Source organism: Oncorhynchus clarkii, chromosome 9 (assembly GCF_045791955.1).
Source record: "Oncorhynchus clarkii lewisi isolate Uvic-CL-2024 chromosome 9, UVic_Ocla_1.0, whole genome shotgun sequence".
Lineage (NCBI taxonomy): Eukaryota > Metazoa > Chordata > Actinopteri > Salmoniformes > Salmonidae > Oncorhynchus > Oncorhynchus clarkii.
Window position 1 is genome coordinate 22,156,129 of NC_092155.1, and position 27,294 is coordinate 22,183,422.

At 42.7% G+C, this 27,294-nt stretch overlaps 1 protein-coding gene across 2 annotated transcripts in view; it reads right to left on the reverse strand.

Annotated features, from left to right (window-relative positions):
* The window catches only part of LOC139416094 (adhesion G protein-coupled receptor L3-like), a 356,247-nt gene that overhangs the window by 188,827 nt on the left and 140,126 nt on the right, over window positions 1-27,294 (reverse strand). For both annotated transcript variants that reach the window (XM_071164365.1, XM_071164366.1), the window contains one exon: window positions 26,495-26,708. In XM_071164365.1, the coding sequence (XP_071020466.1) occupies window positions 26,495-26,708 (214 nt within the window). The remainder of the gene's footprint in view (window positions 1-26,494; window positions 26,709-27,294) is intronic.

The window sequence follows — 27,294 nt, forward strand, 5'->3', positions numbered from 1 at the left end:
CAATTCCTAGTACTGTATAGTGGTGTGTGTTTAAAAGAATGGGTGCTTTCTCAGGGCGGATGACTGAAACCACATTTCGGAGTGTAAGGGTCTCTCGGTTGGTTTACAGGTCACGATGATTGATGAGACAAATATAACCAAACGCTCCAAACATTCCATCTTGCTGATTTTTCGATTTTCTACACTTATTGACTCAGAAAAGAAGTGTCTTGGCATAAATGACTATTCTCTTGAATTTGTATAAATCTCTAGATAAATCAAGGTCTCTGAAGTGCTTAACATAAAAAATACTTTGCCCCTCACTAGCCAAGGTTGACCAGCTTTGAGTTCTCAATCTGGCCATAGTGTCGACAAACCTATTTGGCAGTGCCAAATTGGCACACATAGTACTAACCTGAACCACAAGAACAGGGCTTGTGTTACAGGCTAGCCGCCTTGACACTTGCTTCTCTACCTGTGACTCACGCTGAAATGACTAAGGCTACAGATGATCGGGCGGCAGGTAGACTAGCGGCTAAGAGCGTTGGGCCAGTAAGCGAAAGGTTGCTGATTCGAATCCCTGAGCCGACTAGGTGAAAAATCTATCGATGTTCCCTGAGCAAGGCACTTAACCCTAATTGTTCCTGTAAGTTGATCTGGATAAGAGCATCTGCTAAATGACTTAAATGTAAATGTAAAATGATGAGTAAGCGTACATAGTGCACCCCATGAGTAACCCAACTAACCTCAAGTGGCCCAGACCCTCAGATGTCACGGTTGGTGCAACCCAAGATATGGGGTGAGGAGAAGATATCGAAAGGTTAGGGCCCCCAGGGAATACAATCTGCTTAAACTCGATGGGGTCACTACACACAGTATGACTCATGGTAGTGGAGGAAGGTGGATGGAGGGTGTAGCATGAGGCAATATAGCAACACGAGGACAGACATGTTTTGTAAGCGATGAGTCATGAGTATAACACATAATAGTTAGTATGATATTAACCCTGGTTTAGTCTTAACATTCTGTATACTCCTCTTGTCCTCAGGGTAAAAATGACCCGCCTTCAATAAACCCCTAAAATAAAGCAGCTTAATTGAATTTTAAACCTCAAATCTATTTTGCATGAAGAAACAACCTGTCATTCATCACAAACGTCAGGAAAAATTTTCCCTCTTCACAATGCAGGAAGACAGCATTCAGTGGACACCACTCGTTGTTTTACAACACACCTGCCATAATTGTTTTCTTTACTAAAGTAGAGGTTTATTATTATTATTGCTAAATGTACTGCATAGGTGTAACATGAATTCTTTAGCAAGAGATCACACTTGTATAGCCTAAGAAAGTAGCAGAAATGTGCAGAAAGTAGTTTTGAATGCATTTTATTGAAGGGAAACAATAACAGTCTTGAACGTTTTTGGCAACAGTGATATATTCGTATATACCATACAATGAAGAATTCAACTACAAAATACTAGTCTTCTTCCATTTTTTTAACCATTGCCCCCACCCACAAGGTGTATAAACAACAATAAATAAGAATTAGATAGATACAAAAAATGTGAAGAACATAAATCAAATCAACTCTAATTAGCACATGTAGGACAGTATGTAAGTGTGTGTGAATGGACTTTGCAGATGTATTTCTCACAGCAGCACATAGTATTTGTGTTACAGTCCTTCTTTGGGGGGCAGAATTGACTTCTCCTCTTTTTGCCTGCCCCAGCTGCAGCCTCAGGCTGATCAGGACAAGATTCAGCCCCCTGAACAGCTTTCACAAGCTCTGCAGAGGCTGTTGTGTGGGGGAGGAGCTCCCTTCTTTGAATGTTGATGGGTTACAAGGGCCTTTCCCAGCTGCTCCAGGAACACCCTCTTGTTCTGCTTATCAGGCATCCAGGTAGAGTTGATCATGTTCCATATCACGAAGGCATTGTATGAGGACACGTCAATGATGTTATGGAAGATGACCAGGGGCCAGCTGGCAGTCATCCTCCTGCAGCTGTAAGTTCCAATCATCTTGTCCAGGTTGTCCAAGCCTCCTTTATTGTGGTTGTAGTCCAGGATGATGGCTCTTCCTGTCCTCACGATCACCGACCTCAACTGTTTTGTGCAGTGTGCTCAGGAGGACCACATTCTTGTTCCTCTTTGGGAGGTAAGAAACTAGAGTGGTGGTGAAGGCAAACTTTGATGTGAAGGCCTCTCTCCCCCTTGTTGCGATGAATGCAGGGGGGGGCTCAGACTTGTTCTCTCTAACTGCGCCAACCATGGTGATCTTCCTCTTCAAGAGCTGCTGGCTGAGTTCATAAGAGGTGAAGAAAATGTCACACGTGACATTGTGCCCCCTCAGTCCATCTGTCACATCAAGCCCAACCCGCGTCCCCTGGTTCTTCCCCGGGCCTCCACTGGTCGGCTTCCCTGTGTAGACTTGCATCTTCCATGTGTAGCTGGATTGTGCGTCACGGGGGGGGGGGGGGGGGGGGGGGGGGTCTTGACAGAGAATATTTGGTCAAAGCCCTCTTCAGTGTGTATATTGGATGTCTCACCCCTACCATCCTTGCTACTACTGAACCTCACGTCATGACTACTTGCATTGATAATGACATTGGAGCTACTGCTACTGGTCTAATTCCACATCTGCCAAAAGTACATTAACTTAATCCACATTTTGTGTTACAATCTGAATTCAAAATGTATAAAATAATTTCTTTCTCACCCATCTACACAATACCCCATAATGAAAAAGTGTAAACAGGTTTTGAGAAATTTTTGCACATTGTTGTTGAGAATGAAATACAGATATACCGTCTCTAATTAACATAAGTATTCACACGGAGTCTATACTGAATCACCTTTGGCAGAGACTACAGCTGTGAGTCTTTCTGGATAAGTCTCCAACATGCGGACCATACTGCTCGCATAGCAAAATAAAATGTACACATACATGCTATTCAATCATTGCACCCATGTTGCTCGCGAGTGTTTGCGTGGCCAGGCGCTAAAATATAAATTGGTTCTATTATTTGTGATGCTCATCTCCTGATTGGTTTTTAGGAGCATATACCCATGTGGGTGATTGAAAGATGAACTGAGGTCCACACTCCAGTCGGTTGTAGTAATGCACCGTAAAGTTGGTAGCCAACCACCATATAAAGTCCAAAGAAGAAAAAGAAGCCTCAAGGAAGGAGTGATGATGAAAAACAAATTTGGTTGTTTTATCTGTATTAATTGTCAGAGTAGTGGATCTTGAGCATTTCAGATAAATTAACAACTCATTGTTTATATCCCAGGACAAATTGGGAAGCTAGCTAAATGGCCATAAAGGTTTCATTCTTTTTGACCGGTCCCCAAATTAATATAAATGGTTCAGATTTTGTTTTCATACTCATAACATGATGCAGCCACCACCATGCTTGAAAATATGAGGAGTGGGACTCAGTGATGTGTTGTGTTGGATTTAACCCAAACATAACACTTTGTATTCAAGATATGAAGTTCATTTCTTTGCCACATTTGAGGTTTTACTTTAGTGCCTTTTTACAAACATGATGGATGTTTTGGAATATTTTTACTCAGTACATGCTTCCTTCTTTTCACTCTGTCATTTAAGTTAGTACAATGTTGATCCAGCCTCAGTGTTCTACTATCACAACCATTAAACTCTTTTAAACTTATATAGTTAAACAAAGGTTAAATAAAACATTTAATTAAATAAAGTAACCAATGGCCTCATGATGAAATCCCTGAGCTGTTTCCTTCCTCTCTGGCAACTGAGTGTAATTAATAACTTAATCACAGGTATATACAGTGGGGCAAAAAAGTATTTAGTCAGCCACCAATTGTGCAAGTTCTCCCACTTAAAAAGATGAGAGAGGCCTGTAATTTGCATCATAGGTACACTTCAACTATGACAGACAAAATTAGAAAAAAAATCCAGAAAATCACATTGTAGGATTTTTAATTAATTTATTTGCAAATTATGGTGGAAAATAAGTATTTGGTCACCTACAAACAAGCAAGATTTCTGGCTCTCACAGACCTGTAACTTCTTCTTTAAGAGGCTCCTCTGTCCTCCACTCGTTACCTGTATTAATGGCACCTGTTTGAACTTGTTATCAGTATAAAAGACACCTGTCCACAACCTCAAACAGTCACACTCCAAACTCCACTATGGCCAAGACCAAAGAGCTATCAAAGGACACCAGAAACAAAATTGTAGACCTGCACCAGGCTGGGAAGACTGAATCTGCAATAGGTAAGCAGCTTGGTTTGAAGAAATCAACTGTGGGAGTAATTATTAGGAAATGGAAGACATACAAGATCCCTTGATCTGGGGTTCCACGCAAGATCTCACCCCATGGGGTCAAAATGATCAACAAGAACGGTGAGCAAAAATCCCAGAACAACACAGGGGGACCTAGTGAATGACCTGCAGAGAGCTGGGACCAAAGTAACAAAGCCTACCATCAGTAACACACTACGCCGCCAGGGACTCAAATCCTGCAATGCCAGACGTGTCCCCCTGCTTAAGCCAGTACATGTCCAGGCCCGTCTGAATTTTGCTATCATTTGGATGGTCCAGAAGAAGATTGGGAGAATGTCATATGGTCAGATGAAACCAAAATATAACTTTTTGGTAAAAACTCAACTCGTCGTGTTTTTAGGACAAAGAATGCTGAGTTGCATCCAAAGAACACCATGGGGCTGGAAACATCATGCTTTGGGGATGTTTTTCTGCAAAGGGACCAGGACGACTGATACGTGTAAAGGAAAGAATGAATGGGGCCATGTATCGTGAGATTTTGAGTGAAAACCTCCTTCCATCAGCAAGGGCATTGAAGATGAAACGTGGCTGGGTCTTTCAGCATGACAATGATCCCAAACACACCGCCCGGGCAACGAAGGAGTTGCTTCGTAAGAAGCATTTCAAGGTCCTGGAGTGACCTAGCCAGTCTCCAGATCTCAACCCCATAGAAAATCTTTGGAGGGAGTTGAAAGTCCGTGTTACCCAGCAACAGCCCCAAAACATCACTGCTCTAGAGGAGATCTGCATGGAGGAATGGTCCAAAATACCAGCAACAGTGTGTGGAAACCTTGTGAAGACTTACAGAAAACGTTTGACCTCTGTCATTGCCAACAAAGGGTATATAACAAAGTATTGAGATAAACTTTTGTTATTGACCAAATACTTATTTTCCACCAAAATTTGCAAATAAATTCATTAAAAATCCTACAATGTGATTTTCTGGATTTTTTTTTCTCATTTTGTCTGTCATAGTTGAAGTGTACCTATGATGAAAATTACAGACCTCTCATCTTTTTAAGTGGGAGAACTTGCACAATTGGTGGCTGACTAAATACTTTTTTGCCCCACTGTACATGACTGCTTTTGTTTTTAACCATCTACCAATAGGTGTCCTTCTTTGCAAGGCATTAGAAAACCTCTATGGTATTTGTGGTAGAATCTGTTTGAAATTCACTGTTCAACTGAGGGACCTTACAGATGTGTGATTGGTGTACAGAGAAGAGTCCATGATGTATTATTGCACAGTGAGTCCGCACAAATCATTGTGACTTGTTAACTTTAGCACATTATTACTCCTGAATTGATTTAGACTTGTCATGATAAAGGGGTTGAATACTTATTGACTCAAGACATTACAGCTTTTCATTTGGAATTACTTTGTAAAAAAAACAATTCCAATTTGACATTATGGGTTATTGTATGTAAACCAGCGGCAAAAATGTAATCCATTTTAAATATAGGCTATAACACAACATAAAAGTCAAGGGGTGTGAATACATTCTGAAGGCGGAGACAACAAGCCGACTTCAAGTAATGTTTCTAAGAAAGACCATGACCTTTCATTCTCCTAATAGCTACCATCTCTCAATCCCATTACTATAACTGACTGTGTGGAGTTCCTATTCTCACAGTTCATATTCCTTTTGATCTTCCAAAACACGAACCATCTTTTTTTATGGAATAACTCTTTGATGTAGCCATGGATACTCTAGACATGATTATTTCATTGCTTAGATTTGAAGATACGGCATCCCCATTTGAACATGACCATTCGTTTACAAGTAACTGCAATGGAGGTATGAAACGCAGAAAATTCTTGGGGACTTTCCAACCCTTCATAAATATGCTGTATTACTTTACTGTCTTTCTCAGATATGAAAAAAGGCAAGAATCTTATTGCATTGCTAATATTGTTTTTAAGGGTGTTTCCTCGCAGCAATTCTCAAACCAGACCCAATCAGATCATCTGGTTTTGAACACAGCCCTGGAGACAAACTCCAAATCCCATAATGCACGTGTAGTATCCCAATTCCCCAGTTAATACCATCCTGTATTCACCCTCACACTGAACCGAGACATTACTCAAATCATCTGTACCTTTTGTTTACTCAAAATCACCTATACCTTTTACTCAAATCATCTGTACCTTTTGTTTACTCAAATCATCTGTACCTTTTGTTTACTCAAATCACCTGTAGCTTTTGTTTACTCAAATCACCTGTAGCTTTTACTCAAATCACCTGTAGCTTTTACTCAAATCACCTGTAGCTTTTACTCAAATCACCTGTAGCTTTTACTCAAATCACCTGTAGCTTTTACTCAAATCACCTGTAGCTTTTACTCAAATCACCTGTAGCTTTTGCTCAAATCACCTGTAGCTTTTGCTCAAATCACCTGTAGCTTTTGCTCAAATCACCTGTAGCTTTTGCTCAAATCACCTGTACCGTTTACTCAAATCACCTGTACCGTTTACTCAAATCACCTGTACCGTTTACTCAAATCACCTGTACCATTTACTCAAATCACCTGTACCGTTTACTCAAATCACCTGTACCGTTTACTCAAATCACCTGTACCTTTTACTCAAATCACCTGTACCTTTTAAATTCAACTGAACACCATAATTTCTATCCACGCACGTCATCAAAATAAAGTAGAAACAGAGAGTCCTATGTAAATCATGCTGTCATACAGTTAAACACCGGCTTATAAGATGATATAATGTACATGGTAAAAGCAATAGATTACACCAATTAAAATGACAGGCGCCACAGAGCTCGTCAATGCATTTCCTGCTTCTACTCTCTCCAAATATGATTCAGAAATAGTCATTCAAAACCAAAGCAACCTTGAGACAACTCCTTGGGGCGCACGTCTAAATATCACGCCCAAGTGTTGTCAAGGGAATCCCCCCCCACGCTTTTGCTCAACAGTCAAGATTTATTGAGCAATGATGTCCCCCGTTTCCCTGAATTCTGATGGGTGATGAATGTGTCAATCGTCTGTTGGGAGGTTGTTAATCTCTATTGGTCTGTTGGTTGGAGACAAAACAGACACTTTTGGGCCTGGGTCATTAGATCTCATTGATTCAAACTTGGGAAGTGATGAATTTGATGCATTCTCATCCCCTAAACTTAGGAGGGAAATGTTTAATAATAACACTGCACTGCTAAATATTCTATCAACACAAGTAAACAAGGTGTTAAGGGTAGAGGGACTTGCTTCTTCTGTATCTCCTGTGGACAATAGAGGAGGAGGTCTTGAGCCTCTGCTTCCAAGAATTCCTCTCGAATGTCTCTGTCAATCTAATAAGAAAGAGGCGGTCCTTATCCACAATAGGATTTAGTCACCCACACAAGCATCATATCAAGTAGATTAGAACGGAACCAATAAGGGGGGAACATACTGTAGGGGGCCTATAGAAATAAGGTGTTCCATTTTTGCATGGCGTGATGCACACACACACACATCCCAATTCATCACTTATGTATACCAAAAAGCCGTTTTAACATATTTCTCCAATAAAAGAGAAATGTGTAAATATTCCATCCACTTTAATGACATTTTTAATCTCTGTGTTTGTATGTAAATGCTCTCGCCCACAAAGGGTCTAGGGTGCGCTTGAGAGATTGGAGGATTGAAATAAGCAATAACCTCTGTGAATCGATTTGTCTGGTGGGGGAGGTTATCTACCGGAGTCTACTTCAACAGATGATTTATTGTTTCCAGAATGAATTTTTCTATTCTTGCCAATAAATGGTGCGGCTCCCCTCCCATCTTAGGTGGTGAGGCTTGATTTATCTTTCAGGCAAAAGCTTGTAGGATTCAGAGCCAGTTGCCTGAGTTAAAGTAAGCCCCAATCCGAGAGCTGCGAGATTGGGCTGTATGTTTTTATAGGGGTCAGGTGGATATTAGCATGTCAGCTTGTTGTGAATAATGATCATTTGGCATGGGAATGCATAAAGTGAGATTTGTGTGCCCACGTGCGTCTGTGTTTAAGTGAGTCTCTGTCCTAAAGTGTGTAAATCGAAGTGTGTATGTTTATACATTTCTACTAGAGTGTGTATGTCTCCACACACATACAGGGTACACTGAGTGTACAAACCATTAAGAACATCTTCCTAATATTGAGTTTTACCCTCAAAACAGCCTCAATTCATCGGGGCATGGACTCTACAAGGTGTCGAAAGCATTCCACAGGGATGCTGGCCATTGTTGACTCCAATGCTTCCCACAGTTGTGTCAAGTTGGCTGGATGTCCTTTGGGTAGTGGACCATTCTTGATACGCACGAGAAACTGTTGAGCCTGTAAAACCCAGCAGTGTTGCTGTTTTTGACACAAACCGGTGCGCCTGTTACCCTACCCCATTCACTTACATTTCTTGTCTTGCCCGTTCACCCTCTGAATGGCATACATATAAATCATTCTTTAACCGCTCTCCTCCCCTTCATCTACACTGATTGAAGTGGATTTAACAAGTGACATCAATAAGGGCTCGTATCTTTCACCTGGATTCGCCTGGTCAGTCCATGTCGTGGAAAGAGCAGTGTACATGCTTTCAGTTTCCGCTCCACCATGAAGTGCTTTATTTTTCATTTGTATTTTACCTTTAACTAGGCATGTAAGTTAAGTTAAAAAAAAATCTTATTTTCAATGACTTCCTAGGAACAGTGGATTAATGACAGATTATACACCTTGTCAGCTCTGGGATTCGATCTTGCAACCTTCCGGATGCAAGTCCAACGACTAGGCTACCTGCCGCCCCCATCCACTCTATTGACCGTCTCTAGGGACGCTGATCCACTGACCGACGCTAGCCTCTGGAAACAGTCCTGCTGATATCCTTAACCTTCCTCAAGAGCTCCCCACCAGATTGCCATCCCTTGGCCAGATACCTAACGGTACCACTGCTGTGTGGGTAGCTTTAGAAGGAGACGGGAAGATATGAGGAGAAGAAAGAGGGAGAAGAAAAATGCCATTGGCTTGGCTGGATCAGATTTTCAAAGCATCAAGTCCTGTTTGTTTCGCACAAAGAGCGATGACTGCACCCTTGAGGAGTCAGAAGGGGTGCTTAAAAAGCTTATAGCGGCCACATGCACTGCATAGCAACAACAAAAAGATTCTAATCCCAGTCTCCAACACGACCGCTGTTCAGTGGCCTATCACGTCTTGGAAATCTTTGAAGAAATCTGACAGAGGCTCATCTGCACGGCTGAAATGCATACCAAAGCACACGAAAGCACTCTCACACAGGCCTTAAAGCTTCTTTTTTTTTTTGCCGTTTCCATGGTAACCCCTAATGTCCAACTCCAGCTAGTGTGTGCTTCCAGCACTTTCTCTTCTCAACACCACCCAGACCACAACACACTGTATTCCTCCGCTAAAGTCACCCAAAGCCTGGCTTCTAGTGATCTTAAACAGCTAATTACCCACTCCAACAAAGGAAGAAGGAGGGATGAAAGCGCCACACCGACTAACAACCCTCCCTGTCTGCTCAGCTACCGCCGCAGTGTTTCTCAACAAACATTATCTCCGGGACAACCTGCAAACCTCGAGAAACACAAATGAGCAGGTGAGCCGGGACTGTGCATGTAGACATGTATACATCTAGCCCCTCCAAAAGACAAACAAACAAATCTATGTTCGGGAGTGCAACACTCTTGATATAACAAAATGTTGTGTTGAAGGCCGGCCTGAGACAATCAAATATGCCACGTTGACAGATCTATCCCTATTCACTTCACAATAACAAAAGACCGAGATGGGGATATAAGGAACCGTCTAATTCAATAGAGAGAGGTCAGCCATCGATATGGCAAGACGAGGGCCCCTTCGACTGCTTCATGCATTGGCATGCTAGAAATCATTGCGGGTCTTAAGGAACTGTCTGGCTGGATTTATGGGTGGGATTAAAAGCTCTGGGTCGGATTGAGCTCTCCTGTCTCCTCCATCCACGTCAATACACCCAAGGTCCCTTGGCTTGGCACTGCGCAACTTTGGTGTGAGGGGAAAGTAATTTACTGAGCGTTAAGGTCTTAATTCGCTGGGATGACACATACCTCTTCCTCTGACATAGGGGAGGACGAGTGTCGGAAATAGAAGGAAGTGGACGCGAAGAGCTCATCTCCAGTGAAATCTTCGGTAAACAAGCAATTCAGTTTTTTTATGAAACTGACATTTTGATATGAACTGCCAAATGTGTCTCTCCTTTGCCTTTTGAGAAATGTTATATCCTGTACTGCATACTTAGCATGGTGTTTACTCACCAGACAATAATAGAATGAGCAGGGGCCTCCAACATCCTGTCACCGAGAGGCAGTGGGTGTGCAGGCTTTTGTTCATCCCCAGCAACAAACCTCTCATTTCCAACTATGGTCTTTAGTCTGAACCTTGATGATCTTCTTATGGCTGGGGGACAGTATTGAGTAGCTTGGATGAATAAGGTGCCCAGAGTAAACTGCCTGCTCCTCAGTGCCAGTTGAAAACACTCTGAAGTTTCTAAAACTGTTTGAATGATGTATGTGAGTATAACAGAACTGATATGCCAGGCAAAAACCTGAGAAGAAATCCAACCAGGAACTGGGAAATCTGAGGTTGGTCGATATTCAACTCAGCCTCTCTTGAAGTTACAGTGGGACAATGGTCATCTTGCAATTCCTAACGCTTCCACTAGATGTCAACCGTCTTTAGAAACTTGTTTGAGGCTTCTACTGTAATGTGGGGGCGAATGAGAGGGGAATGAGTCAGAGGTCTGGCAGCAGTCACGCTCTGGTCATGCGCATTTCACATGAGAGGAATTCTCCGGTTGGAATATTATTGAAGATTTATGTTAGAAACATCCTAAAGATTGAATCCATACATCATTTGACAAGTTTCTACAGTCTGTAACGGAACTTTGACATTTCGTCTGCAACTAGTGAACGCGCTTCGTGAGTTTTGATTTGTTTACCAAAAGTAGCTATTTGGACCTAAATTATGGACATTATCGAACAAATCAAACATTTATTGTGGACCTGGGATTCCTGGGAGTGCATTCTGATGAAGTTCATCAAAGGTAAGTGAATATTTATAATGTTACTGACTTCTGTTGACTCCAACATGGAGGATATATGCATTTGTTCTCTGAGCCCTGTTCTCAGATTATTGCATCGTTTGCTTTTTCGAAATCTGACACAGCGGATGCATTAAGGAGAAGGATATCTTTAATTCCATGTATAACACCTGTATTTTTATCACCATTTATGATGAGTATTTCTGTAAATTGATGTGGCTCTATTTATCTCTATTTGTGCTTTTTGTGACTCCTCTCTTTGGCTGGAAAAATGGCTCTGTTTTTCTGTGGCTTGGCTCTGACCTAACATAATCGTTTGTGGTGCTTTCGCTGTAAAGCCTATTTGAAATTGGACACTGGTGGGATTAACAACAAGATTACCTTTAAAATTGTATAAAATAGGCCTCCCGGGTGGCGCAGTGGTTAAGGGCGCTGTATTGCAGCGCCAGCTGTGCCATCAGAGTCCCTGGGTTCGTGCCCAGGCTCTGTCGTAACCAGCCGTGACAGGGAGGTCCGTGGGGCGACGCACAATTGGCCTAGCGTCGTCCGGGTTAGGGAGGGCTTGGTCGGTAGGGGTGTCCTTGTCTCATCGCGGGCCGGGCGCAGTGCGCGCTAACCAAGGTGGCCAGGTACACGGTGTTTCCTCCGACACATGGCTTCCGGGTTGGATGCGCGCTGTGTTAAGAAGCAGTTGGTTGGTTGGGTTGTGTATCGGAGGACGCATGACTTTCAACCCTGGTCTCTCCCAAGCCCGTACGGGAGTTGTAGCTACTACAACAATTGGATACCACGAAATTGGGGAGAAAAAGGGGTAAAATGTTTTTTTTTATTTTTTTTTAATATATATATATATATATATATAGGAATTTTAATTATGAGATTTCTGTTGTTTTGAATTTGGCGCCCTGCACTTTCACTGGCTGTTGTCATATCGATCCCTAAGAAGTTATTTGAATCCGGTATGTTCATGATGGGTTGAAGAAAAAACCGGACAGCCAGATGGAGAGGATTGTAGATCACTGATTAAGAGCCTTTAGACAACGTACAGTTTAATGTATCTCTCCTCTTACTAAATAAAAATATCAAACCTTCGAGAAAAACTGGACCCATACGATGTGGCCAAAGATTTTTAGACAGCATTTCCTTGACAAACTGGCTTTGAGCTGAGGTGAGTGGACAAGGCAGATCGTTTTGTTGTGTGTGTGTGTGTGTGTGTGTGTGTCTGTCTGCAAGGAGAGGTGACAGAGTGTCTTTTGAACCAGACCCCATGTGGCGGCAGTGTCCTGTCGAATTTGTCGAGCACAGCTGAGACATTTGACTCTCTTAACGTTTTCCATTCCAACAGGTCTCCTGAGATACAGCGCGGAGGCAAGAGGGGGAGACTACCTCATCCCCAAAAGCTACTGCAGGGTGTTTGTTTGTCTGTGCCATTGGTCTCAGCGCTAGTTTGGATGTGCATGCAGATCATTGTCAGATGTGCCTACAGTAACTACAGGGTAAGGCAGTGTAATAGCAGTGTAATAGCATTTGCTGCTCGAGTCATAATAATTACTCATTCTTTTTTGGTCAAATTCATCATTTTAAATGATATCTGTCAGGGTAATTGAACAGAGCTAACACTGCTATGGTACCACCTCTCAGGCAACACACACAACAGAGCAGATTGGATTCTGGAGCACCTGCTGTAGAATCAGCCACCCCCCCCCCCCCCAATCCTAAACTTTACCAACAGTGGGGGAAAATGCCAAAATGACCCAAGATCAGCGTCTAGAGGCAACTTCACCCTACACCCTGTCTTGAAGAGCGGGGCTGACAGTCGTACTGTCAGAGTGCTGCAGAGCATCTGCCCCTCACTGAACTCTGGCGCAATGCAGTGTGGACCACAAGCAGGGGTGTTCGGCAAGATTGGACGCCTTTGCGGCATCTAAGCCAAAACAGATTGGAGTAGCAGAGGTGCCAGTGTGAACTTCTGGGCGTGTGGATGAGCCAAGCAGTGCTCACTTCGGGTTCAATCTCTGTAGAACCACCAGTTACCATCAATGCTAATAGGGCCCATGCTGCCAAAAGGAAAGGCCTTGATTAATGAATAGTAATTGAAACAGCCAATATCATATTTGTATCTATGGACGCCACCACAGAAACAGACTAGAATGTTATTTGTTATAATATCATGGCAGTTGTCAAGAAATCTGTTGACTTCCGTAGAGCAGCCCCATAGACCATGCACAATAAGAATAAAGTGAACCTTTAAAAAAGGCCATACCATCAACAGCTCGTATTAACAAAAATAACTAATATATGCCATTTAGTAAGATAGCACATAGAAGACCCAATATCAAATGGGTAACAGTTTTTATCAAAACACCAAAAAACAGGTAATACAACAGCCATTGCCGCCAATGGAGGTGTGCACGCAAAACTGCTACATGATGTCACCGAGGCTCCTTCGCATTCTGTTTAACATTCTGGCCTCGTAACTAATCAAAACCCAGCAGATGTTGTCCCTGCTGACAGTGAGGTAAACAACAATATTAGGAAACTGTGGACAGCGTCAATTCCGCCGACTTCCCAAGGTGACACAGACGAAAATCTGATTGAGTGGCGACAGCATCTCCGGGGAAAATAAAAAGGATGTCGGGAGCACCGGCAGGTCACACAACCACCTCTTTCTTTCCATCCTTCTTCACAATAACTCTTTCCCTTTCTTTTGTTCTTCATAGAACGTTTCTCTTCAGCCTTCTCTCTCTCTCCTCTCTTTCCCCCCTCTATATGTCACTTACCCTCGTTCTTTACCACTCCATTATCTCTCTCTCTCTTTACCCTCCTTTCAGCTGGTCGCTATTTCAACGGTAAAAGGCAGTGTCCAAACAATACACAACTGTGAGACAAATTAGTTTTTTTTTTTTTTACCATTCCGAGAGGCACAGAGGCAAGCAACAAACATATCCCCAATAAGGCTCTCATTTCTCATTGGCCAGTGTCTGCTGCGGGGGCTATTGACAGAATTAAGGCTCATGAATAACAATGTGGCACTGTGGACCGAGCGCTACTGAGAGCTTCCCCACTGTGTCATATTGACATGCTCCCAGTCAGAAAATAACCTGGTATAATTAGCTTTCACAAGCAGGTATGGCAGCATGAGAGGCCGCTCTCCAGGCCAATATAAACCTTGAGGGAACATTGCATTGAATTTGTTCTCAGATGAGGAAAGGATAATGAGGAAAAGCAGCTATTGGCGAGAAGTAAGCTTTTTTTGAATAACACATAGGTCGGGATTGCAAAATGAATAACAGTGACACGATATCATGTTTGCATTGACTCCGTGACTTAACATAATCTTAGCTTTTTGCGAATAATATTCAGCTCCTTCTATTGCAAAACATGCAGATATTTTGAAGTGACATCATCCAAGTATCCATGATGCATTCATTACATCATGGACTGGAAGTGAAATGGTCAAAGATATTTATTTTTTCATTTAGGAAATCAGTCTTTACCATAAATGCAGACATGGCGTGGAGTGTGCTACGGCGTCATCATAATTATCCAAATAAGCTGATGGGTGGGGACACATGAAAGGTAAACGTCACATCCACGTAGCCACACACACACACACACACACACACAAGGTTTCTTGTGACTAGGTCACCATTTTAATGCAATTTAAATGTAAAGACAGTTCTCAAAAGCTCCCAGGACTTCAGTCATACATGATACTTGACTGTAGTATGCCTTCACTAAGTATATATTTTAGGGTTGTGGGGTACAAACTGATAGAATATTCAACGCCATGTCTGACCTCGGATCAAAGTGAATTGCGCAGTATCCGGTATGAAACATTGTTTTAGGGGGATTGTTTCATAAATGTTCCAAATGAAAAATTGATAGTTGACACCCCATGCATCCCCTTTTCCTATAATTTCATATTATTCATATTAATCCCATAGATTGTGAAGTGGAGACCCGTGGGAAGTCTAATTGCGACCATCGGCACAGAAGTTGTGGCAGCATCCAAAACAACAGAAGCTTCACCCCATGTTATAATAGTCAAACACACAATCTAGACATCCTAAAAAAGACTTGAATAAAGACACAAAGCCCAGAGACTGTAACAACCATCAGAAGGCCCCTATACAAACTTATTTGGAAAGTGTTGGGGGAATACCCTGCTGTTGAAACCTGAGACAATTATGAACGAACGACCGGATGGATGCTGCCAAAAAGATGGACACAGTAGGTGGGGTGACTCGGGATGAGCGAGGGAAGCCTGGTAGAAACAGATCTCCACAGGGGGATGCTACGCTCCTGAGAGAGGAAAACGTGGGAGAGAAGGGGCGTCTCGCTCCCTCGCCTCGACTGTGGAAGCAGGTGGCACTGCCGGCGGCAACTCTTTTTCTGCCCCAGAGTGCTGCACCCATAGAAGTTGTCCCGTGGCCACCCATTCATGTCCAGCTTAGGCCCACTGAGGGAGGAGCAAGTGTGTGCGTGTGTGTATGTGTGTGCGTGTGTGTATGCGTATGTGTGTGTGTGTGTGTGTGTGGTTGTGTGTGTGTGTTTGTGACAGAGGGAGAGACAGAGAAAATGAAAGGGAGCAAAAGAGAGAGACTAAGAGAGAAATATATATGCATAATATGGAGTAAGAGAGTACATTGGAAACTGGGAGAAGGACAATGTCTCCCATAACGTCGGAGTTGAGTGCCCAAAAAGCTCATCACTAAGCTAAGGACCGTGGGACTAAACACCTCCCTCTGCAACTGGATCCTGGATTTCCTGAAGGACCGCCCCCAGATGGTAAGGGTAGGCAACAACACATCTCCCACGCTGATCCTCAACACAGGGGCCCCTCAGGGGTGCATGCTTAGTCCCCTCCTGTACTCCCTGTTCACTCATGACTGCACGGCCAGGAACGACTCCAACACCATCATTAAGTTTGCTGATGACAACGGTTGTCATCGGTGTCAGAGGAAGGGCCAAAAATGTTCAGCCACCCAAGTCATAGACTGTTCTCTCTGCTACCGCAATGCAAGCGGTACCGGAGAGCCAAGTCTAGGTCCAAAAGGCTCCTTAACAGTTTCTATCCCCAAGCCATAAGACTGCTGAACAATAAATCAAATGTCTATCCAAACAACTTGCATAGACCCCCCCCCCCTGTTTTTTTTTTACACTGCTGCTACTTGCTGTTTATTATCTATGCATAGTCAAGTTACCCCGACCTACATGTACATATTACCTCAACTAACCTGTACCCCACACATACCCACTGTATATAGCCTCGTTGTTGTTATTTTATTGTCTTACTTTTTTTACTTTAGTTTATTTAGTAACTCTTATTTTCTTAAAACTGTATTGTTGGTTAAGGGCTTGTAAGTAAGCATTTCATGGGAAGGTTTACACCTGTTGTATTCGGCGCATGTGATAAATACATTTGATTTGAGCTCCGACTGGATGCCGTCCCAGACAAACAGCTTGAGTCACCGTTTGACTGAGGACCAGGGCACCTCGTTTGGGCTCGGCTCTACAAGATGAGCCCACACTCTCTCCCCATCGTCTGAGTCCACAGTGCCGCCTGGCCAATCCAGCTGACACATATAAACACACATACAGCACTCCGACAAATGCAGTAAATCCACAGCTGTAAAAACACTGGGAGAAAACCAGAGAGAGCGTCATCGACTCGACAACTAGTGGGGCTGGCAGTGGCACAACGGAGCTAAATCAGACTCAAATCCCGACAAACAAACTCCAAGATGAGCCCCTGTTCTCATGAATGATTCAATTTCACTGCATCACTTGGACTAGCAGTGAGAGAACGGGGTAAATTAGATAAATAATCAGAAACCAAGCTAATGACTTCCTAGACTCCCAGATGAAAATAATGTATCTTGTTTATTTGGAGCTAATGGACACTCCAGAAACGTGACACTTGGGCGATGTCATTATTTTCTTTCCCAGACGACGGCAGTGTTATTTTCAGGACTAAAGTACACAGAAGTATGGCTAAGTGTGCTCCGTTACCGTCGAGGTCATTCCCAAGGAAATGAAGGAGCTCGGCCCTCTGACCTCCCTCCCCCAAGTCTACCTAGTTCTCTATAGATGATGTATTAGGAGTGGAACAATATGGTACAAACAAGGAGAGGCTTTCATTACCAAGCTAATTTAGGCTGGTGTAAATCACCTGGGTTGTGGTGAAATGAAACATGGAGCCTGGGCTGACACGGACATTCAGGTGAATTGTACCATTCTACCATTCGCACATCAATTTAAATTAAATAGCCCTTAGCGCAAGTGATTGGTGCAGGAATTTATATCAGGGGAAAGTTCTTTCGAGGGGCAGGGTGCACGGAAGGGAGTAGAAGATTCCTAGGAGGACTGGTAATGATGTAGACATGAGACATAAATCAGAAAAGCATGAAGATGTTTCATCTTCGAGGCGAGGATGGCTCAACGCAAAGTTACCCAAAGGTTAAGCGAAGTCGGCCGCCTACTCCTACATAAGACGACACAATCGACAAATTGCCACCTTAGACGCTTTCACTTTGAGTCGGCTTACTGGAGGAAGCACTGAGCTATAGTAGACATCAAATGGGTGTCTACTCCAAGCTGCCAATTAAAAGAAGAACGGAGGAAGAGGGAGGACAGAGGGATTTCTGAGCAAAGGAGGAAAACATCAGCTGGGAACGAGGTCGGTGTGCTTCAAGTGTTCCGTTTAACCAACTGCCCCTGTCAGAACCCTTTTTTTTTACTGTTCTGATGTATCCAAACTAAACCCACTCCCACAGCTAACAAATTCACTGAGACCTCCTCCTCCCGACCATTTACTTTCATTACGACACATGTTTAACCAGTGACCGCACCGCGCGAGGCTATTCCTCTAGCATTGTATCACATTAGGCCCGAGATATGTCAGGGTTTCCTGAGGAGAACAGTTCAAAGTTGAAAAGTCACCTGTCAAATTCACACACTTTTTTTACTTCTTCAACATGTGGGGGGGCATAAGGAAACCCAAAGCGATTCTCAAACCGCCTGGCTACTGGATTCATTCCTGCTTCTTTTTCTTCATCTATACCTTGAGAGTTATCAATCCGCTCCCCATGGGGAAACCTCCCAAAAACATTTTCCACTGCCAGTTTAGGCCTTTTTTTATGAATCACTGTTGAGTCTGGTCTAAGATCCAGGCTTGCCCGTTTGCTGGAAGGTTAGACTGTCAGGCTGAATTTACTATATCTAATTGGCCAAATGGGAATACAGCAGGTTCTAATCAAGCCGGGTGGAGAGAAAGGAGGCAGGCAGGGCTGAACAACTATATCAGGTGACATAAAAAAAGGGGGGGATTATACTTTTTTTCTGTGAAAAGCACAGTATGGAATAGAGGGTTAGATGAATGAGGAAGGCAAACATGAACAGATTGGAATTGGGTTCATATTCCTAAAGTAATCATCAGACTGGATTGAATTTTATTGCTTGCATGTTCTGTGTATTCCATGGGGGGGACATTACTTTTTCTGTCAGAGCTCTCTTCTCTATTACCCTTTCTACATATTTCTGTTTGTATTGTCGGCAAACCTCCCTCGGCTTTATTTAATTGTGGCACATTTTTTTCGGTATTCACAACACACCATTGTCTCATGCTGTGGTTGACGGATTCTATTACTGGCAGGTGCTCAACGCGACCATAGTTTGAGGGAAATAGCTTGATTCATAGTTAGTCGGCACTGCACCCCCTGCACCACATTTATAAGTTAGGACAGATGGGCCAGAAAATTGCAGAAGAAAACTGCTCTGCCTTATAAACAATAGTGCTGGTCTCATTCAGACCTCATACAGCACACAATGTTATCAATGGAAAGTAGATAGACTAAACACAAACTCAGCATATTGGAGGCTGGAGATTCATTTCTAAAAAAATAAACCCGCATCCAATAACTTGGGTGTGTGCGAGAAGCACGCGTATGATAGTTGTGATTCAGAGATGAGATTCATGCTTAAATTCATGACATCGCTTTGTTTGAGGAGTTAAAATGCTAATGCAGGCCTTGACTTTAAACAACGGGGGGGGGGGGGGGGGGGGGGACACCCGAGGGAGGGCTTTGCAGGTCACGCATGGCCAATGATCGCACTACTTGCTCATCCGCTTGGCATGGTAAGCTCCCTTTTCATTTCGGAGGTGGGTAGTTCTCCTTCTCATCAGTCTTCATAATCTCTATTCTACCTCATGCTCAGCCAAGGAATTTACTCTCAAATTTTGATTTATATGGGAAGTTCAACAACAAGCCAGAATACATATCTTATAATAAACCCCCCCCCCCCCCCCACCCCCCACAATGAGCATATATCTGTAATAATTATAAACACTAAATCAAGTTATTTATTGCCTGACTGAGTATTCAACCAACATTACATATGGTTGTTGCATCTATGGGTCAAATATTTAAGATGCAAACATGTCATTTATGTACTATAAACCAAACAGTGCATTGTCCTGCATGAACTGGGATACCCCCCCCCCCCCCTTTAAAAAACATACAGTGCTTTCAGAAAGTATTCACACCCCTTGACTTTTTCCACATTGTTGTGTTACAGCCTGAATTTAAAATGAATTAAATTGAGATGTGTTACTGGCCTACACACAATATCACATAATGTCAAAGTGTTTTTATACATTTTTACAAGTTCATTAAAAATGTAAAGCTGAAATGTCTTGAGTTAATAAGTATTCAACCCCTTTGTCATGGCAAGCCTAAATAAGTTCAGGAGTAAGAACTTGCTTAATAATTAATAAGTCTTGCTTAATAATAACTTGCTTAACTCACTCTGTGTGCTATAGTGTATAACATTATTTTTTTAAATTACTACCTAATCTCAGTAGCCGACTCATACAATTATTTGTAAGGTCCCATAATCGAGCGTTGAATTTTAAACACAGATTCAACCACAAAGACCAGGGAGGTTTTCCAATGCCTCGCTAAAAAGGGCTCCTATTTGTAGATTGGTTAAAAAAAAATACATTTAAGAAAATACCTTGAATATCCCTTTGAGCACGGTGAACTTGTAAATGACACTTAGGAAGGTGTATTAATTCATCCAGTCACTACAAAGACACAGGCCTCCTAATTCAGTTTCCAGAGGAGGAGGAACCCGCTCAGGGATTTAACCACGAGGCCAATGGTGATTTTAAAACAGTTGCAGAGTTTAATGGCTGTGATAGTAGATAACTGAGGATGGATCAACAACATTGTAGTTACTTCCGCAATACTAACATAAAGTGACAAATACAAATATACCACTACATGCATCGTGTTTGCAATAATGCAATAAAGTTTTTAAAGAATAAAGTGCAAATATTACAACTGTAATCACTGTCCAAGGTGATTCTAACATGGGTGTGAATACTTTTTTAAATTAGATATTTCTGTATTTCATTTTCAGTGAATTTGCCAAAATTCCTAAAAACATGTTTTCACTTTGTCATTATTGGGTATTGTGGGTAGATGGATGAAAGAAAAAATGGATTTAATAAATTCAGGCTATAACACAACAAAACGTGTAAGTCACGAGGTATGAATACTTTCTGAAGGCACTAAAGGCTGGCAAAACGGCCAAAGCCTTTTTTTACGGAGGTGACTTTTTGTCAGAGACAGCCAATTGATCTTCGATGAGACATTATCCCGCTTCAGTTCGGCGAACTCCTGTTACACTGTGCTCGCTCGTCTACTCCATATCGCCAAGTCATCAAATGGCCAAACTGGAATTGGCATTAAAAAAAAAAAATGTAGAGAAGAGCAAAAATAAATGGTTGAGAGAGAAAAGGGCAAGCTACAGAATATGTGGCCAGATTAATACGCAATGGGGTATAAAGTAGAGAGAGGACTGCAGAGTCATTTGTCGGGGCCATCTAAGGCTGATCGACCCCTCTGTGTAAGGACATTCCATTTGGTTTGTGCTTCAGTGCTGTGAACATTCTCTCAAAATATTACTAGCATTTCACCAGTGATTGTAAATAAATAAAGACTCTAAATACCCCTCTAGCTTGTACTAATAGTCAATTGTATACAGTCAAATGCCATGTGCTCCATAAGCATTTGCTGAAACAATGAAAAATGCATAGATCAAGGAACAAATGCACAAGAATGTGCATCAACAAATTTGACTTGAGAAACAGAAATGCCAAAACGAATGATGATAATAATGAAAACAACAGAATATCCACTTGGTTGGATATTTGGCAGTGTTGAAAGAGAGTCTGCCTATCCCGCCAGTGAAATGTACGCTTACGACATCCCAACAGTTAAGTCTGAGGATTTGAAAGAGGAAGGGCATAGGAACGGAAGGGAATCTTAAAATAATCGTTTCTTTCTAATATAAATATCTCAACAAATCCTTAAACCCTGAAGTAGGTCTAATGCCAAGAATGACGGAAACTTGACCGAAATGCAAGCTCAATGGTGAGGGAGTAAGATTCTTCCCTATGCTTGCTTTCTCTCCCCCACTTCTCTGTCTTTGATGAGGAATTTTTACTTTTAATTATGTTTTGCTTGTTTCATACATTCTAGCCTGCATTTGACAAAGTGAATAAAGACCCCAGAAACTACGATGTTATACTTGTAAAATAAGTTAACTATTGACCTGCTGTTGCTTCAAAACCCCAGTGGTCTATAATGCAATACTCAACCTGATGGTAAATATCCATCTGAATTACTGGGAACTAGTGTAAAATCAAAACACACTGGAGTCAATTTAGTTGAAAGAAAAAAAGCAGCTAGCACAAAAGCACATTTTCCTTATTACAACACGGTACTTCTTTCACATTTTCAGAGTGTTTGTCTCAACGAGGGGGAGGGGGTCAAACACGAAACAGCACTTGGCTGATGAGAGGCGAGACCCTTTCCTGTGTAGAGACAGAATCGGCAGAAGATAACCAATCAAGGCCCAAAAGCGATGGTGGAGATGAAAACTTCAGAGAAAAAGGGATAGAAATGGGGGGGAAGAGGGGAGTGGAGGAGTCTCCTTTATGACCCTCTTCTCCTACAAGGGGGATCATACACAGGCGTGACACAATGCTATCAGCCTATCAGGCGTTCCCTTAAGGTCTGCAGAGATGCCGGGTGATATATGACTTTGATATCGCCGGTAATTACTGGCCGTGAAGGCCACAACGCCTCAGGGGAAAGAAAGGGAGAACACAAAAGAGGAAAGGCGCTGGGTCGCTGATGAGAAAACGGCAGAGGCTGTTGTTGTTCGATATCGTCGGCGTTTGTTTTTGAAGTACTGCGGGTCGCCTGCACGTTATCGAGATAGCGCCTGATTGATATGAGAGCACCCTGCTGCAGGCGGAAGCACTTCTGACGAATAATCTAGCCTCACTGCAGAGTTTATTGAGGAGAGATTTCCAGAGGCCCCCAAAAAATAAACCCTGTGTAGATGAAAAAATAAATAAATAAAAAAACACTCGATATACTGGTCTAGTTGACAGCGTACTTTCATTGGGAAGGGTAGGGGGACTAAAATGTGGTAATTGGCACCAATTACATCAAATTAGTCCCGGTTGCATTGGTTGAATTACAATATCATTAGCCACCTTCCAGTCGCAACCCGGCCCCACACACAGGTGACACGTCTTTGAGTGGCTGTGATTTTCCAGACACGTAATGGCCACCGCATGCGGGAGCATCAGTAATGACTCAGAGCCATTCATCCTGTCGGGGGCATGGTGGGGAGACAGCTTTCATTTTGAGATGCATTACAGCACTCACTGGCGCGGCGGCATGCTATCACTCAGGCATAAGCTATTAGACCTCGCTTAAAAGACTGTAATGGAACCAAACACCTTGCTAGAAGAGACTCTGTACGCTGGTGGGATTTTTAGTAAGCAACCCATCTTTCCATGGGGGGAGGGGGGTTCATTCCATTCTTCCGAAGGGAGGAAAAGTACGTTGAGCTAGCTAAATGTGTATTGACGGATAGCGGGCTTGGTGACATGGATGGGTATTTTTCTGATGATGGATGCTAGCCTGTGGCTTAGAGTTTGAGCTTGCAGCCTGGTTCGTTCTATTAACTGGCTGTGAATGATACCCAGACCATGCCCGTCAAAATGACTTAGCCAGTGCCAGCAGGGAAGACAGGTGGCTCATGGGCTGGAAAAAAAAGAGAAAGAAATCCCAAAGGAGGAACATTCCATTAAGTGGGAGGCGGGAGAGGGAGGCACAGGCAAAGCAGGGTAGGATATCAAATACCAGGGAAGTGTGCCTCAGTCGCTGGTCTGTATGCCAGTGCGAAATGCCCATTTAGTTTGGAGGACATTGTGTACGGAAGCCAGCAGCTAACAACGTGAAGGAAACCAACATCCTTTTCATGGATAGACCTAAAGAAATATATGAAAACAATCACTGGGGGAAAAAAATATTAGTGAGAGTTTGCCTGCTATTTTCTATTTGTTGTAGCATATATACCTAGTCTGAACACTATGCTAATGCATTTTGTTATGTGATAATCTGATCAAAGCCAGTCAATTGTAATCAGGAAAAAAGCGCAGCAAAGAATAATTACTGTGATTTGCTTTGAAGTATGTAAAAGTCTGCAACGGTGTGATGAGCGGTCCATTCTTCTTCTGCATGTATTTCCCCCCACATTATCCATTCAGGGAAATCAGAGGAATCCAACAAACAAATGCAGAGCGAGCAATTTTCGGGCCTGCTTTTCATCTCGTGCCAGCTTCTGCATTATCCCTCACCTTTGAACGTACTTTTTTCAGAGTTTTTGTTTCTGTTTAGTTTCTGTTTGTTTTGTTTTATTATGAGCTTAGCTACCGGTTTCCTAGCAACAGCTATGGGAGCTTGGTTGCACCCGGGAGTGCCGCCCGTCCATTGCGCTTTCCTGCACGCTAACCCCTCGCACAGGCCTCTTCACATGCTAATGTGTTAGCCATGTTGCTAGTATTACAAATATCTCAGAACTCTACCCTCCCCGAGCCCCCCTCACCAACCACAACCTTTATCCACTTGCCAAATTTGCCTCAAATACAATAAGCGCTCGCTCTGAATCAGGTTTCACTTGTCGTTTAGCTTTTGTGAGTTGCTCTCCGCCAGCTCTGTGATGGTAAAGAGGTGCACTTCCCTGCTGCCGTCCTTTTTTTCTGGTTGTCTTTTTTGTTATTCTGTTTCTTCCTCATCTCCAGTTCGATTCATTCCGCCAGGGATTACTGTTCTGAGTGGGCGGTGCAGGAGGGATGACAAGGAAGATGCTATGGGGCGGATCAATTATCTGACAGTGGTGTTTGGACCTACCTTTTTATCCCTACTTCTCAACACCAGAGAGTATCTCATCTTTGTCGTGCATTACACTCAAAGTGGAGGGAAAGGCAGTTAGGTAATGTGCAGAACTCCATTAGAATTCTCAAAGCAGCACATGGAACGCTGGGTCTGGAAAACGAGGACGCGTCAACACTGAATAGCAATTTAGATAAACCTTATCTCGGTGGAGTGCTCGTAACCTACAGTATTCATGAGGACGTGATCATGACAAGCGCTACAAATCCTGGTACATGTCTGCAGCTTTTAAAGGGGGCTTGAAGCAAATCATGCGGTGTATCTATGGAAAATGGTTTGACAGACAACCTTGGTCGACCATCTCTCCTTACTAGGACTGAGTTACTCAACACAGGGCTATAAGAACTGTGCATAAGGATCATCATACCACAGCCAAAAAAACAACAATGAATGTGCTTACTTTCCTTAAATCGAACACATTGGCTGCATGTACAGTATGCTCAAAGCCTGTGTGATCTGTGTACATTTGCTTAATGTAGATCCTCAAATTATGTGTACAATCTCTTAAATCACTGTCAAAGTGCTGTATACTCTTTGTCTGCACTGACAAATCGGCCTCCATTTCCTGGTATCCCCACAATGTAGCCGTAACTCTGAACAAAGCGCTTAGGCCTGGCAGGGGAGCTCACCAAGAAAATATTTATGTCGAAAAATAAGAGATAATGTATTCAAATCAACAATCATTTCTATCACAGGTCAAATGTATTTGTGGTATGAATTTACAGCCAAGACAGGGATTTATAGTGTTCAATCGGAGAACATTACAGAATTCTTGACCGCTTCCACTCCAAACATTGGATTTCTTCAAAAATGTGGATCCATATTCAGATTTGAAAAATACTCCAACAGGCTCTGGATTCAGAATAGAAAGTACTCCTGCTGCACTATTCAATTATTTAGCCATTTAAACATGTATTTTTTGAGGAAAACATTCAGTTTTTGCCATAGCCCTTACTGGCTTTCATGCAATTTAAACGTGAGCTTGTCTGAGGTGTTGGACTTGACAGCAGTTGCTATCCATTGGAGCGCTGCAATTGGTTGCCCAACATTCTGGGGCGGGGCGGGGCTTAACGAAGGGTCAATTTAATCTCCAATTAAACTCAATTCAGAAATGTAAATGGAACACAAATTATCAACATTGGAGAACTGTTCCCCTGAATGGACAAAGTTAGTTCATGATATCCCCCCCACTCTGCCCTGCCAACCCCAGACAAAGGCTCAATAAAAGGTAACCAAAATTGCAACGGTAGCACTTGGGGCTCCCCTGTTAATCTCCCCTGTTATTGTAATGGTGAGAGGTTAGCATGTCTTTGGGGTTTGATATTTGTGTCTAACTTTGTCAATCATCATAATTCAGAATTAATTCAGGATTATCCGTAGTCATGATAGCATCCACATTAATGTAGAGGCGTTTAGAAACATATTCTATTCTTATTTACAATAAAAGTGACTCCAAAATGACAATACATTATTTACCATTCTATAGTAATAATAATCTGAAACACAACCGTAACAAACAGCAAATTAGTCCAACAAATTTTTGGAGTCACAAGCTTGCATGTAGTCATTGCGTGCTATGAATATGGGACTACATGTTTTACTTTTTACTACTTTAATGCATAAGTGAATTTGTCCCAATACTTTTGGTCCCCTAAAATGCGGGGACTATGTACATCCCGATATGGATGAAAATACCCTCAAATTAAAGCTGCAATTTAACCTCGGTCATAGTATAATTTAAAAAAATAAATGTGCTGGAGTACATAGCCAACAACAAATGGGTCACTGTACCAATATTTTTGGAGCTCATTGTATATAGAGGTCTGGATTCTTACCTCTGGGACATGATCTTGTAGGCATCGGGAAGGTAGCAGCGTGTATTTTCCATCTGCGCTGGGTCGGCGTCACAGATCTTGTCGTCGGTGCGGCCATAGTTGGCACTCTCAATCATGATGACGTCGGTGCCCGGGCAGCGCAGCTCGATGGGGTAGCTCTCACACGACAGCTCCCTCCTCACCACCGCCATGGGGATGGGAGCTCGACTGAAGGCTGTGGGTACATAGAGAGAAAATAACCTCAGCAAAACCTGCGTAACACCGGGGATATTTACCATGCAGGAATTGAACCTGTGTCTCCCACTTGCCAACCTAATATCTTAACCAATAGAGCAAGATAAACAGAGCAAAAGATGAAGAGAGGGTGAGGATAGAGCAAAGGTCCAAGATCAGACATTGGGACGGAGGGAGTGGGGCTGACCGGGCCTTTGTTGGGCATGGGAGGAAAAATAACATGGCTGTAGGTTGTGTGGAAGAGAGATATGGTGAAAGGTCAATAGTTCAAAACGAAGGAGTATGTGGGGAGCATGTTAGTTGTGTTCATGATGGCAATCCTAATAGTAAGACCAATACAGAAAAAAAGGAACGAGAGAGAGAGAGAATGAAAAAACATCCATCATCCTCAACGCAGGTGATCAATTAACGCATTAATCATGATGTCGTTATTCAATTAGAGCTGAGAGAGGTGGCCACGCCCACTTAACAGGGAAAGGTGACGGTTGGGTCAAAGAGGGGTTAACTGCTAGCGCTCTGGCAGTATTGTCATTGTTTACCGCAGGCAGCCAAGTGGCAGGAGACCA